At 46.3% G+C, this 14,530-nt stretch overlaps 1 protein-coding gene across 1 annotated transcript in view; it reads right to left on the bottom strand.

Annotated features, from left to right (window-relative positions):
• GRIN2B (glutamate ionotropic receptor NMDA type subunit 2B) overlaps positions 1-14,530 on the bottom strand; it is a 168,143-nt gene that overhangs the window by 113,587 nt on the left and 40,026 nt on the right. The window contains exon 2 of the mRNA XM_049792086.1: positions 3,166-3,764. Coding sequence (XP_049648043.1) covers positions 3,166-3,764 — 599 coding nt within the window. The remainder of the gene's footprint in view (positions 1-3,165; positions 3,765-14,530) is intronic.

Here is a 14,530-nt window from a genome sequence, read left to right on the forward strand (position 1 = left end):
ACACTGCCTCCCAGCTATGGATTTGAAGCAAATTGGACCACTTTGGATTAACTTCAAGAGTTTCTGAAACACCAGCTACATGGTGATGTATTATCTGAGGTCACATACACTTTGCAGTCTCCCCAGACATCAAGCCCACGTACATACATTTCTCTATTCTGTGTAGGCATGTGGAGGGGGAACTGCAAGTTGCAGATGGCTGAATATAGTATTGCCGGGTCCAGGGCAGGACTAAAATTAGTTTTCCAGAACCTTCAGTCCAGTCCAAAGAGAGCCAGACCATGTCCCAGACATGCAGGTAATGCTGCTGCCTGCTGTGCACAACGCACAAGTGCTGTGGGATCTTAGTATGTGGAAGGGGTTAGGGAAGGTATGAAGCAGCCAGGTCTGCAGAATCTGTAATACCCCAGATAGACAAAGCATTTTAGGAGAGATTTAAAGACCTCAGATAGACAAAGTATATCAGGAGGGGTTTAAAGCTTAGCACATAGTAAATTCCAGCCAGTTCAATAGGACTTGAAGGTATGAACACAGATTACAGCCATTAATCTCTGTGGGTTTTGGTTCAGGGAGGTGAACTCCTATCTTCGTGTCTGCTTCTTTCCACTTCTCCCTCTCCTCTACCTTTCCTCCTGCCCAGACTCCAGGCTGTGAGGCTGAGCTTGAAGCTATCACATTTCTATTGAACCTTTGGATTGGAAAAAGCAAGTGTGTATTTCAGACAGCACTAGCTGAAAAGGTGCCCAAAAGTAATTTCAGTTAATCAGAAAACCATGCACCCAACTCACTGAGGTCACACTTTTTAACCACCTCACTTGGAAGTACAGACAGGGTGGGAACATTTGGGGGGGTCAGAACCCCAGACTGGCAGAGCACAGGCCAGCATTGTGCAAGGCAAAGCGAATATTTGCACTGTGGCCACAGAAGCAACTGCAACACAGTGTAATTCTTTCTGAGCTAGCTCAGGTGCCTGCAGCAATCTAGGCAGTGGCAGAACAGAGTTTGGCATGGACTAATTGACTCTGCTTCTCGGTGAGACTGATGTCAGTACCCAAACTAAGATGGGTATATCTACATGGATCTGCAGTCATTCCTGTGAATGCTGTACCCAAAGCAGACAAGGGAGAAGGAACAGCATGATTTGGGCCATGAAGGTAAGAAGAAAGCTAATATCTTCAAAAGTGACAAGAACTGCTTTCATGTGGGGTGGCCAGGCTTCAGGGCATATCTACACTGCACAACAATACCATCATATCTAGAGACTCAAAAGTCTCTTCTGAACAATGCAAAGAAGTGCTATGCAGAGAGATTACACTGGGTCCTCGAAGCAGTGTAGCTATATGGGTATGATGTTATGCACAGGCTATTTAGTTGAAGGTCTCTGCAGAACACTGCATCACATAGCAGGGGACAACGTTCTGTTTTCTAGGTAGCTGCTGAAAAGACACAACACAGCACGCCCCAAAAATCGCCATTCATTTGGAAAGGTAGAACAACATCCTGCTTTGACGCTACTTCTGATAACTTTGTATATATTCAATATATTTTCCCTGCTTAATCATTCCAAGGATGACTCAAAACACCCCTTACCCGTAAGCCTAGCTGGGAGGGAAACTGATAAAAGCTTTGGGCACCTTTGGTGGTTCCAAGGCTTGCAGACAGCAAAAAGCCAGTATGGGGAAGAGGAAGTAAAGGCGCTAAGACCTGCTAATATGCCAATGAATCACTGAGACAAAGAACAAATAGCAGATAGCATTATAGATAATATAACGGGTCAAAGGATAGACTTTTCTTTCAATCCCCAACTTTCAGGCAAAGCAAAATCTCCTTTCTTGTCCACCACTCTCTCTCTACCCGCCTAGTACAGTTGACCGTGAGGGGTCACAGCACGCAAACCAATCCATCACATTTACACTGTTCCATGATTCATCATGACAAATGAACAAAGACGCTGAGCTCTGTGTGGCCACCTCTCCTGATGGCTACTGCCTGGATTCCCCTTGTCCTACCACAAAGGGACCAACCTGCCCAAGGATTTTATATGTAAAAGACTGGAGAATGACAGTTGAACAGGTCAGGGGGCACCTGGCTAATTGCAGATACCACCTCCCCCAGCTCTTTCCATGTCTAATTATCTGGGTTGCTTAGCGACACACTAAAACTCCAGCTGGAACAGCAAGGAAGATCCAGTAATCAGAGTGCTGTTCTAGAGGTTGTTCCACCACAGGGTTCCTCTATGGCCCTAAACAGGCGCCTTAGCACCCTTTCTTCAGGAAATCTGAATCTGGATCAAAAGACGTTTATTCAGACAGGTTTTCTCTATTTTTAAATGCCCTTTTCCATCTAGAAAACTTGCTGTTCTGATGGAGGTGCCTAGGCTCTCTACATAATGGGCACAAGAGAGAATGGGATCCAAAACATTCAGCAGACAATGGCCAACAAGGTGCCAATGAGCACGGTGATAGCACAAGTCATCATTTCTGACGTAAACTGGATCCTTAAGACAACCAAGGGCTTTAAAGGCTTCCAGTATAAAGCAGGAGCTGAGCAGAGTTGTTGACTCTTAACTCTTTTTGCAGCTCTAGTTCTCCAGATGTCTCTGCACTTCCTTCTCTCCTGTAATTCAGGGCTAATAGACAGCAGGACACATGGTCCTCAGACAACAGGTGCCATGAAACTATTCCAGGAGGGTTAAACAACCATCACCTATAAAGGACACCCGTTCATATACTGCTGGTGCGTGGAACAAAACCTGGAGCCTTCTAGATTTCAATACAAAAATCCCCACTGCTCTCAGGCAGAACCCACCTGAAGGTTACAGACCCATGCATGCAAAGACACTCCAAGAAGTTCAGCAATGCTATAAAAGCAAAATTTTGTGCATCGAAGGGCACACCCAAATTTTTGCACTATGCCTTCGTTGTTCCTTTTCCTCATGCTGGCTTTCCCCGTGTTGTATAGAGGCTTTCTAAGGGGGTGACAGTACTGGCACTCATGATGCCACGGTGGAACACGGGTTCCACCACCAGCACACCTCCCCTTGCCCAGGTTCTGGCCAACATCACCCGCTGCCCCCAAGTGTCATGTGCCCTAGCAGAATTATTCTGGTCTCGGAGGTCCTCTGTGACCCCTCTTTTTTAAGGCTAGCCCAGACCCCTCGCTTACCTGTTGAGCATGTTGGACTGGTAAATCCTTTTCTCCTGGGTGTTGTAACAGCTGCTCTTGGGCTCAGGGATGAAGCTGTGTTCAGACAGCATATCAGAAGCAGCCGTGGTGATTATGGCTATTCCATCCCTCACTCTGGCAGGAAGACCGTAGTCCCATTCATCATATGAGACAGAGATGAGCCCGGTGGGGAACTCGGATGGCACTGTGTCTGTATCCCCTGCCACCAGGCTGGGCACGATCCACGTGTAACCATAGCCTGTCAGACCCACAGAGTTGGCCACCTCGAAAATGTAGGTGGCCTCTTCCTTTGTGCAGTAGAGGAGGATAACAGGGCTTTGGAGCTTCTTGAGCTGGTTCTGGATCTTTGAGTCCCCATCGTCCAGGGACATGTCCAACAGGAGGACCTCCTCCAGTTCCCAGCCCACAAAGCTGTGCTCAATGGTACTGCGGATCTTGTTCACAAAGTCCTGGTAACCAGGAAAGTAAGTAGTGACAATGGAGAAGATGTACCAGTCATATTCTTCCATGATGTTGAGCATGACGGAGGCTTGCTGTTCTATTGATGGGCCAAACTGGAAGAACATGGATGACTCATCCTAGAATAGGAAGTCAAAGAGAGGAAGAGAGAGAAAAAGAAAACAAGAATAGGTCAAAGGAAATAAACAGCATCCCTAGTCAACCCATTGAGCGTGAAGGGGGAGGCACGCAGTCAGAATCTTACACTTCATGTCTTGGCCAGAGCTTAAGGATTTTTAACTTTTAAAAATTTAAATTTTAAGTGAAGCAAGTGGGAAGGAAGTAGAAGCCTTTTTATGACCAGCTGTCCTTACTTTATTTTTAAAGGCAGGTTGCCAAAATTACTTAAAGGTTTCAAATGTTAGGCATGATTCTAACAGACAGGGAACAAGTGGTACACAAGTGAGGCCAGAAAAAGAGAATATGTACAAAATATTCCATGACTGCAGAAATTAAGAGCTATGATAATTTAAGGATTATCATAACCTTATATGTAGTATAAAACAGGATACACAGCAGCTTTCATTTTGATTTAGTTTATCAGTCAATCTAGTTTGAGTATCCAGACTGAAATACACCTGGAGTAGGCAAAACCACTGGACACAAATAGCTCCAAGAGCCTCAACTGCAAGCTCCTCTCTAAGCAAGCAGTAGCACAGTGCTACGACTGTGAAGGCTCAGTCTCAGAACATCATAAAACATACTAAAATGGAAAAATAAAATTCTAAACTATCATGGGTTTTGTTTATACCATGTTTTAGAGAAATGTCAGCCCAATATTTCTTTTGGTATTGCTTTCATACCCTTCTACCATACCAAGTTCATCTTTGCACAAATCAGAACTTGTACCATTTTATAACCTCCAAAACTCCAAGGGAGTTCCGTACAGATCTCAGATCTCCAATGGCATAATGCAATCCTTTTTCGTCCTGAGATTTCACGAGATATCAGGCTTTCAATTTGTGACAGATCCAGTAAAATCCAAATCCCTGTTTTTGCCCAATTCATGATGGAAAGGAATGGCAAAAGTATTTCCCAATATGCTCTCTTATGGGTTGATCTGCTATCTTTTAAAATCAACTGCAAACTCCCACTGACTTCTGTAGAGTAGGATTAGATCACAAATAAATAAACAAACAAACAAAAAAAAGGCAGAATTAAATTATAACTCTCCGCAGAGACTCCCATTACAATAAGAAAGTTCTCAAAATCCAAACGTTACTTTTAGGAATAAGATAGCAGCCCCGCCTTCTCTCAATAAGCTAGACAAGCTGAACCAGAGATCCAAAAGGAGGTAGTCAGGAGTTTTTAGACCCAGGGAAACTCATTGTACAAATGCTTCAAGACATTACCTCAAGATTTCACATTTAGATCAGCTGTCTACCAAATTCACTCTCCCACAGCCTAGCAGGTAAAGCTGTTTTTCAGCAGGGATGCCAGTTAATCATCCATCCATCCATCCAACCATCCATCCCTTCTTTAGTCATGGTTTTGATTACCTATAGCCATTTTCTCTATTGGCAAAACATGCCACAGCTCAGCAGCTCCAGGAAAAAAAGCTCTGATCCTGCACCCAGCCTTAAGCTGTTTGTTTCTCCTTCCTGAACTCCCTATGGGTCACATCCCATAGGAAAGAGTCCTTGCTCCCAGATCCCCATGCGTCCCCTATAAGGTTTGGTGATTAAACTCTGTTCACTTCCTCCACACAGCTCGCCACCCACTTGTGAAAGTACTCTTAGGGCTGCTCTTTGCTCACTGGAAAAATAAATGTACTCAAAAAGGAAAAGAAAACAAATCAGAGACAAGTCAAAAAAACCTCTCAATCTGTGGCAAACAGCTCATATCTTCTATCACTGGAATTCACCCCCTTCTCCCAGAATTGTGCTCAAAAAACCAACTTACTCTTCCAATAAAAAGATACTTTTTATCTTTGAAGCTTATGGAGAAAATCAGGAAAGCCAGAGGAAAGATTACACTATTGTCACGGCATCTGCCAGAGTTTGAAGAAAGGCTGAACAAGCATCTTCAATACCTTTCATTGCACTGTGCATTTGAAAGCCACTTGTACCAAACTGAATGCTAGAGTGTGAAGACTCAGCCCTACCATAACATGAAAAGGCAAGACAGCTACACCGATAACTAGCATTTATTTTTATATTAAATTCAACAAAAGCTTTTCTATACTTATGTATAAGAACCTCTGAATTGACTGCAAACTTCCACAGTTTCTAGCAGAGAGTCTAAGATCTGAAGGACCTGGCTATTGAATTATGGGAGCATTTGACAGACAACGTCTTGAAGTCTTGTCTGAAAAAATACTGGGTGCTTTCCTCAGTGACAAATAGGGGATGGGAGATGGTAAATCCACTAGTATTTCAAGGCTGAATACACACACACACATGCAGGAGTTAGCAGGTGTGATAGCGAGGTGCAGGAGGTACTGCCTTCCTGGTGATTTTAAACGGGGTCAGATGCTCCAGCTAAAGTGCCCACTGACAGTTCGTTCCACACAAGCACACAGCCCAACCGTTGAAGGGAATTTGGCCCCGAAGACTCAGGGAGAAAGTCTGGGGGTCCTCACTAACCGGAGCGTATCAGAACATCAAAAATTAATACACTAAATAGATAGCTTTATCGCAACCCAGCTAAACAATTCCTCTCCACTGAGAAGTGTAAGCACCCCTCCTTAAATCTAACAGCACAGGACACTTGGCTGTGCATGTAATAATTGCTCTTGAGCAACTGCTTGCATTTTTATTATAGAAGCAGCAAGAAGAGGCAACTTCTATTCAAAATGAGAGCACTGAGGAGGCGCAAGCTGGTCCAGCTTTTGGCTTGCCAAGATGTCTCTTGGCACTTGATCACCTCAATAGTTGGGCTAGCCAAATGTTCTTCATTCCCTAACCAACTTGGCACTCAGAAAAGAGAGGGGCGAGGGAGGAAGGACAGACAACAGTGTAGAAGAAAGCGTCCCTTTCATAATAAATCAGGAGAATTGCTGATAGAGCTGGATGGGAACGTCAGTGAGTGCCTTTTTGGGGGACAAAAAGCAAGCTAAGAAAAATACCCGAGAGCCACAATTTCCTTCCTTGCCTTATTTTTGAACACACCTGATGGTAAGTCAGGGAGAGAGAGAAGGAGCTGAACTGACAGGGAACCACAGGGCTATCAGAGCAGGAATTTGACCTCACTGGTGTTACAGTGAAAGCTTTTAAATCAAAGGTGATTTTAGGGGGGGGGGGGTTACCATTTTTACACATATATACCCCATAGAATCATTACTGCTTTATTACAGTGTAAAATCGAAAAGGAATATTTTACCCCTCCAGACATTAAAGGTTTTTACAGAACATTACAAGCTCCTACTTTTCTCCTGCAGAAATTTCACGCTCTCCACCTCCCTTTTTCACCTTGGAACAGCCAAAACATGGTTGAGCATTGCCACTGGGAGACAGATTTAAGTTTGGGATAGGGATAGGCTGAGTTCAAAGCAGAAGTCATCCCTTATATTGCACGTCATCCATGTGAAATACAATCCCCTGGCTTCAGCAAAAAGCACGTCTTTCTCCTGCAGCCCTTTCACCTACAAGCCCAGGCTCCCCATAGCGAACTGCTGCAAGAGATGGCAAGATGCTGCAGGGTGTCATTCACCCAGTCTACAAGAGTAGAGGCTCCATTACAGGATCCCAATGCCTCCAGAGATGCCAGTACTCCCCCACTGCCACCCTGCAAGGTCAGGGATCCGTCGTTTGCAGAGCTGAGCTGGAGGTGGAGCCTCTCAATTGACACAGCAGCACTCCCCAGCTGACAGATGGCTTCCCACAGAAAATCTGCTCCGACTTTACCGCCGCCGGGACAAGTATTGCCTCCCCCTCCCGCACGTTTAACCCCTCAGATAAGGAGGCTGGATTGCACATGGTGAAGGTGCAAAAGCACTCACCGTGAAGCCTCCTCGTGGAGACCGGTGGCTGGTGAGTTCCTGGGTGGATGGAAGAGGGTTTGTGGAGGTGGCACGAGGTTTAGAGAGCAACCACGTGCTATTGCCACCAACCGTAAGGTGCCCAGCGCCTTCTGTCCCTCAAGAGCAGGCCCACGCAGATATTGCCCAAAGGCCAGCTCTGACCCGCACACACCCAGGACGCAGGCCCTTGGCAAGGCTGCAGGTGACCCCCTGAGGAGCCCTCCTGCAGCTGCACCAGTTGAAACCAATTGCTGCCTTTTAACGAACCATCTACCTCAGATGTGGCAGGAGAGGTCCCCAGGGTGCTTTTCTCACAAGTTCCTTCCTAGCAGCCTCTCTGGATTCCCCAGGCGAGCAGGAGCAATTATTGCCTTACAAACAACACCTTACTATGCAGAGCGAAACTGCTTCTCAGCATGGGGCAGGCTCAGGAACACCCCTAAAGGAGAAGACTGCAGGATCCCCCAAAACCGCTGCACTGGGCCAGTCATCCTGAAGAACCAGAGAGCCTTCCACTGAGCCATAGCTGTCTTGGGGAGCGAGATCAGCACGCTGCGTTTCTTCCATGCAACCTACCTGAATGCAACCTGGTTCTGTGCACCATCCTCCCATTGCTGGGCCCTGAAGAGACTTTTGCTACTGGTGGCGAGTTCCTTTAGCTCCAGGCCAAGTGCAAGACCCCACAAGGGCCAGGTGTGTCAAGTTATGCACAAGGAATCTGAGTGAGGAGCAAGTCAAGAGCATGTGTTTGCTTCTCGGATTTGGAGAAATAAAGCATGTTTTTTTCCAAAATGGCCTAGGCTGCTCTCTCTGCATAGGTGCAGGAGAAGTACAATTTGTGCTGCTCTTGGAGTAGACCCTTTTTATTAGGCTGTTGGGAACATCAGTGTATCTAACCCCATTTGCTGCTGCCTTAAGCTTCCTGTGCAGCCATAATTTAACAACTGGCGTCTGCCCTTCCCTTCCTTTCTAGTTTGCAAAGGGGATCCTATAAGATTCTAACAACTCAGGCTGCTATCACTTTCCAAAGCCCTCTTCTCATTTCCTGATTTAGCAGAAAAGCTGTTAGTTAGTGTGTCTTTAGTACAGTCTTGACTTGCAAAATTCCTCTATGACCTACGGACAAATCACATAGGGCTGCCTCTTGTTTAGGCTGCGGCCCTGCCTACCACACATTTTGTGGAGGCAAAAAGGGGTGAGCAAGCACCAAATAACTTCTGAGAAAACATAGACCTTAATTTCCCTACCTATGTATTTCTTTTCTTCAGAATTAAGACACCACTGTGTACCTATTTGTCACAGTCCTGGTGGGATACCTGATTCACTGGGACTTTTATTGTTCGTGATGGAAAATGCCACAACAGTTCAAAGTCTTATAATTAAATTTTCCATATTTGTGAGTCCCATTTGTTATAACAGATCTGACAGGAAATCAGGATCTTTGTTGCTTAAGTGTTCATTTACTCCTGTTTATTCTTACCACAAATGCATCACTGCCTCAGGCTAGCCTGCAGCCAGGATCTTCTGCCTGTTTGGTTTTTCTCCCCACATTTAATTTTTTTATTTAGTTTTCAACGACTCAATACAATAAAACTCTGGTTTTAATATTACATGCTGCGTCATCCTGTACAAGTCCGTCCTTTGAGTGGTTGCAGGAGGATCTATAAGAACATGGCGACACTACCGCCCTAGCACAATGTCCCCATGGTGAGATTGGCATCTAGAACAGCATCTCTGCATCTCTCACACACATACATGCTCACATTTCCACAAATACACATATTCACAGCAAAACCTACTCAAAATAAGGATGGAGCACATTGGACCGTACACCTTCTTAATGACTCTCTGCGTAGTTGATACTATTCAGTAAGATTTCAAAACTTCCCTGTCTTACTGGAACAGGTTCCCTGCATTATTACTGATTTTGGCTTGCACAGCAGATGGAACAGATGACCTCCTGCAATCCTTTCCCAGTGCTCCGATTCACTGATGAGTGGATCGTTCTTGGTGCAAATCCTCAGAGCTGCCCTGGGAACGTGCCATCAGTGGGAAGTTCAAATTCATTAGATGCAGAAATGTGGTTTATGTAACCATATCATTTATCAGTTCCCTCCCTTGTTCTCATAATAACTACTGAACACGCTGGCCTTATTTGACAGAAGGATACATAGCTCAGAGATGATGGTTACAGAGAAGTGATTACAGAAATTGGTGGACAAGTTAAAGGGAGAGAGCCAGTTCAGTGTCCCCACTGATGGAAAGGCAGGCGGGATATACTGTGATATATTAGCGGAGGGCTGTAAGAGCCCTCTCTTACAGGAGAGTGTGTTGCTGTCCTTCTGGTCCCTGCTAGGCAGGGCATACAAGTGGCCAAGAAAGAAGGACTGTGGCAATTAGGAGAATGGTTGCTGACTCTCTAGGTCTCCTCTGGAAGCCACGATCCCTGGTGACTACTGAGAATGACTGCGATAAGGAATCTCGAGTTGCTAGTGTAGCTCAATTGTGTTACCCTGGTAAACGGTAACACATGTACCAAGTTTCACCTGTATAATATACTTAAGTATCATCATATACACAGATCCCAGTCATGGCTTGGATGTTAATCTCCGTGTAGCAGTGGAAACAGATCTTCTGCAGAGCCCTAGCCCAGGGGCAACTGTGTCAGTACTCCAGCACCAAGGAGTTCCTGAGAGCTGCAATAAAAAGGTCTCTGATTAAAGATGACTCAAGGGCTGAAAACAGCTAAGTGATTTCCACTTTCCACTTAAGGGCCTACAGAAATCATTTGTTCTAAGCATTTTTCAACAGAGGAAACACAAGATACCCTAGATTCTGTAATCTTGATCTTGGGATTGTTTCACTCCATACCACATGCAGTTAATAAAAAAGATGAAAGAGTCAAACACATCAGGGCCATTGTCTAACATATGAAAAACCCCAAAAGTTGTTTTGCTAAGGAGAGGGTGCACCATTTGTGAATTTTACACACAATCTCTGGTCAAAGCAGGCTAGTACATGATGGTATGCCATACCGGCTTCTCAGGGCACCACATATGGATGCCAGCACTTTTCCACAGAGGAGAAATGGCAGTTTGCAAGCTGCCAGGATAAACAGCTTTCACACCAGGCTTGTTACATTTCCATTTTCACCTCCGTGTGTGTGTGTGTTCCTTTGTTTGATGAGCTTACATGGATGGATTAAACCACTGGTCACTCTGGGTAGACTCTGCCCACCAGGTGCCATGTTTTACCATGCTGGCAATTTGGACGGCCCAGACCTAGCTCCCTGTCCCAGCTCAGACAAGCCCACTAGGATGGCTTAATATCCTGACATTGCCAGCCCAAAACAGGGAGGGGAAAGTCAGACTGCTCCATTACTCATCCATCCAATTACATCATGGTGTTTGCCTGGGGCTGCTTTTCTGGCTGTCTTACCCTCCAGACTAAGGACTGAATTTTGACTGTAAGCTGAATGGGATGTCATTGGTATAGCCATATTAATCAATAGCAGCCATAAACGTATCCAGCACTCTTAAAAAAGTCCAGTCACAGTATTTGGCAAGATGTCATTGAATAAATTTCTCAAATCAACTATCCAGGGTGAAATACTATTTCTTTTTATCATTTCTAAATTAACTGCTCTTCCATTTCATCAAGTATGCCTTTGGTCTCTTATTATGAGCAAACTTTATTACGAGCTGAACCTCCAAAGGTTCACAGAGTCTATTTAGATAAGCCGTGGAAGTTCAGCATTGCATCCGATGCCCTCTGAGCCTCTCAGGAGCTGAAGATCTCCTCTCACTGTGGCCCAGCTGTGGACAGGTCAGAGCGTGTCTGTGAGGGCCTCCATTCCCCTTCTGTCTCATGAAGTAGGAATACCCCCTTTCTCTCAAATTCTGCATTGCTTATTTAAGCATTAACCTTCTGCGGGCAAGGCTGTTAGTTGCTCTGCGTCCTAACACGTGGCACCTGCAGTCCTGATGATGCCAAGGTCTACTCAGCCTTTATGGACAGAGCGAAGTTGGCTGTGCCCATGCTCCGAGCTGGCCGTTCCACAGCTGAAGCAAAGTAGTCAGTTTAAGGTAATATTGCGCCAGGACTTAACCTTTTCTTAGAGGCTGGCCTTATTAACCAGCTTAGATCATTTTCAACCCATTGATACCCTTTGGATCAGAGCTGGCTTGCCTCAGAGTACAGGTGAGAAAGGAGCTGAAGGCAAAGCCTGTGTAGATGTGCCCTCCACTCTCCTTAAGGCAAGGAGCAGTAAAAGGCTTTGGCCTCATCCATTCTGCCCAGCAGTAAACAGGCAATGCTCTTACTCACCCCCCATCCCCCCCCCAAAAAAACCCTCTTAAAATGGGAAAGCTCTCTAGCAAGGGGACAAAACCAAGAGCTGAGATCTGACTAGATTACAGAGACTCCAGATTTCCCACTGCCCCATACCTGGCTGCCTCTTCTCTAAGAGGGTCATAACTGATGCTCTGAGCAGGGAAAAAAAAAAAGGGGGGGGGGGGGAAGAGAAAAATAGGTCCGGCCCCCACCGCTTTGGTCCCAGTTCAGCAGTGAAGTTTCCCTGGCAACCACGCGCACGTAATGCAGCCGTGGCCGTAAGCTCCTTACAGCCAGCGCTGGCAGCCGGCGGGGAGGCCCCGCGGTGCTCCCCGCAGCCCCCCACAGCTCCCCACAGCCCACGGCTCCCCACAGCGCTGCACGGGACACGGCACGGCCCGACGGTGTGGGGACTGGGGGCCGCTGCCCTCACCCCAAAGAGGGACTCATCCCCCAGCAGCCTGCTGGGACTGCAGAGATGCTCGGGAAGAGGACGGGGGCTGACGGACCACCCGCCTGGACCTCTCGTGCCAAGTAACTAGGGGCAGGCAGGAGTCAAGTCAAGATTTCCCCTCATCCTGCCTGCCCATGCCTCCTTCTCCAGGGCTGGCTCCCGACTGCCTCCGAGTTCCTTGGTGCTGTTCTGCTTTGTGGTGTGAGAGGAAGGTGTGGAACGCGTGTGCTGCTATCTTTGCTTCCCTGCATTCACGCACTGCTCTTACCTGGGCATTCAGTCCCACAAATACAGCCAGGTTTATTCAGTTAGCCCAAATCGCTGGCTCCCAGCTGTGAGGAGGCCCCAGAATTCAGAAGGAATTGATCCCGCCTTTCCTCCTCCTGCGCCTGGGAGTAAGCGTTCAGCCATTTCATACTCACAGCTTTCTGAGCCCATGAGGATCCGTGCTACCCTTCGCTGCGCCCCTCCGTATCGGATCCTATCACTTTGGAAAGGAGATGCTGCTTGCTTAGAGTACACCTCCTCCCTGCCCTGAGCTCTCCCAAACCTGACTCACCCCAGCTCACTCCAGCCTGTGTTTTACAGTGTGGGCTGGGACAGAAGCAATGTCGAACCCTCTCTGTGCACCAGGTGAGAAGGCAGCTCTGGGCGGTGCGATTTAAGAGGGATTTTGCCACCTTCCTTATGCTGCCACAATAGTATAAAAGAGCCCAGGCATAAAATGAAGAAACAGTACCCTGGTCCGCTTTTGTCTGGACATGCTGCTCGCAAGCAGCTGCCTTATTAGCACATAATGTGTATGTCTGTCTGCACCATGCAACGGGAAGCACAGAAATCGTGAGCTGGCCCTAAGGCATCCATGCATTAGTACTGTGTGGAAACTCCAGCTCAGGTCCAGTAGAGCTGCCATGTCAGGAGAGTGAACCAGTTCAAATCCTGGCCTGCACTGCTGTGGTGACACTGCTTCTTGTTTCAGACCTATCTGGGGACTCTCTAAGCCTAAGAAGAAGCAGAGGTGGATTCCTGAACCATTGGACCTGGACTCTGGATTCAGCCCCTGCTTTGAAAAGCGACTGTATCACTGTGTTACAAGAGTCCTTGGCTGGAACAAGCAATGAGGATTTCAATATGCAGCCTTATTTGTCATGCTTGAAGTCCTGATCCCCACCGGGGCTGGCTTTGACCATAGCTAGTTACCTCTTGTACTCCAGGATGGATGAAAGCATGGCAGCACCTACCTTCTCTCTACCCAGCTCTCCTTCCTAATCAACCAGTGAGCAGTGCCTCTGTTGGGAACCTGCTGTCATGCCTGTCTTGCTCATCTAATTGATTCACAAAGTTTTAAACGATTATTGATTCTCCTCTTCCCCACTGTGGAGACTTTGAGACCAATAAAGCACATGGAGTTATTTACACAGATATTAGAAAGGAAAGAAGCTCCCACCTCAAATGTTCTTCTTGAGCTCCCATCTATTAAGTCTTAGAAACTCAATAGGAAGTTTCCTACAGCTTTACAGACAAAAACACTTACAAATGTATGAAGTCCCCTGCACGCACACATGCCCATCCAAACATTTGCAGGATGTTCTGCCAAGTCCACACCTGCCGAATTATTTCTTCCTATTATTTTGTATCGGAATCATAGCTCTTTTGTTCCTTTTCTTTGCCCTGATGATTAACAGCCATTTTCTATACCCCTTGCTGCTATGAGACTGGGGCAGAAATTGTCAAACCTTCTATTCAAGGAAAAACCATTTCTGAACTAGAATGAACTGGAAGTTGTTCTTGGTAAAAGACTGGACCACAGAAGACTTGCAGAGCTAGAGCTTGCAATCTCCCCACAGTTCCAGAAAGAATTCACATTCATGGTTGCTACAGCGATTGGTGCTGTAAGGACCATTATATCCATCTCCATGATCTAAGCATATGAACATTTACACTCCTCAGGGTTAGATGAAGAGGATTTAGGAGAGGGAATCGGTCCATCTGACTTTGCAATAAGGGTGCTATGAGTTTCAGTTCTGTACTTCTTTTTGCTTGGGCAATGAAAGTCAATGAGCCCATTTCTAGTCAGCTTAACTTTGTGCTGGAGCACA

Source organism: Accipiter gentilis, chromosome 34 (assembly GCF_929443795.1).
Source record: "Accipiter gentilis chromosome 34, bAccGen1.1, whole genome shotgun sequence".
NCBI lineage: Eukaryota > Metazoa > Chordata > Aves > Accipitriformes > Accipitridae > Astur > Astur gentilis.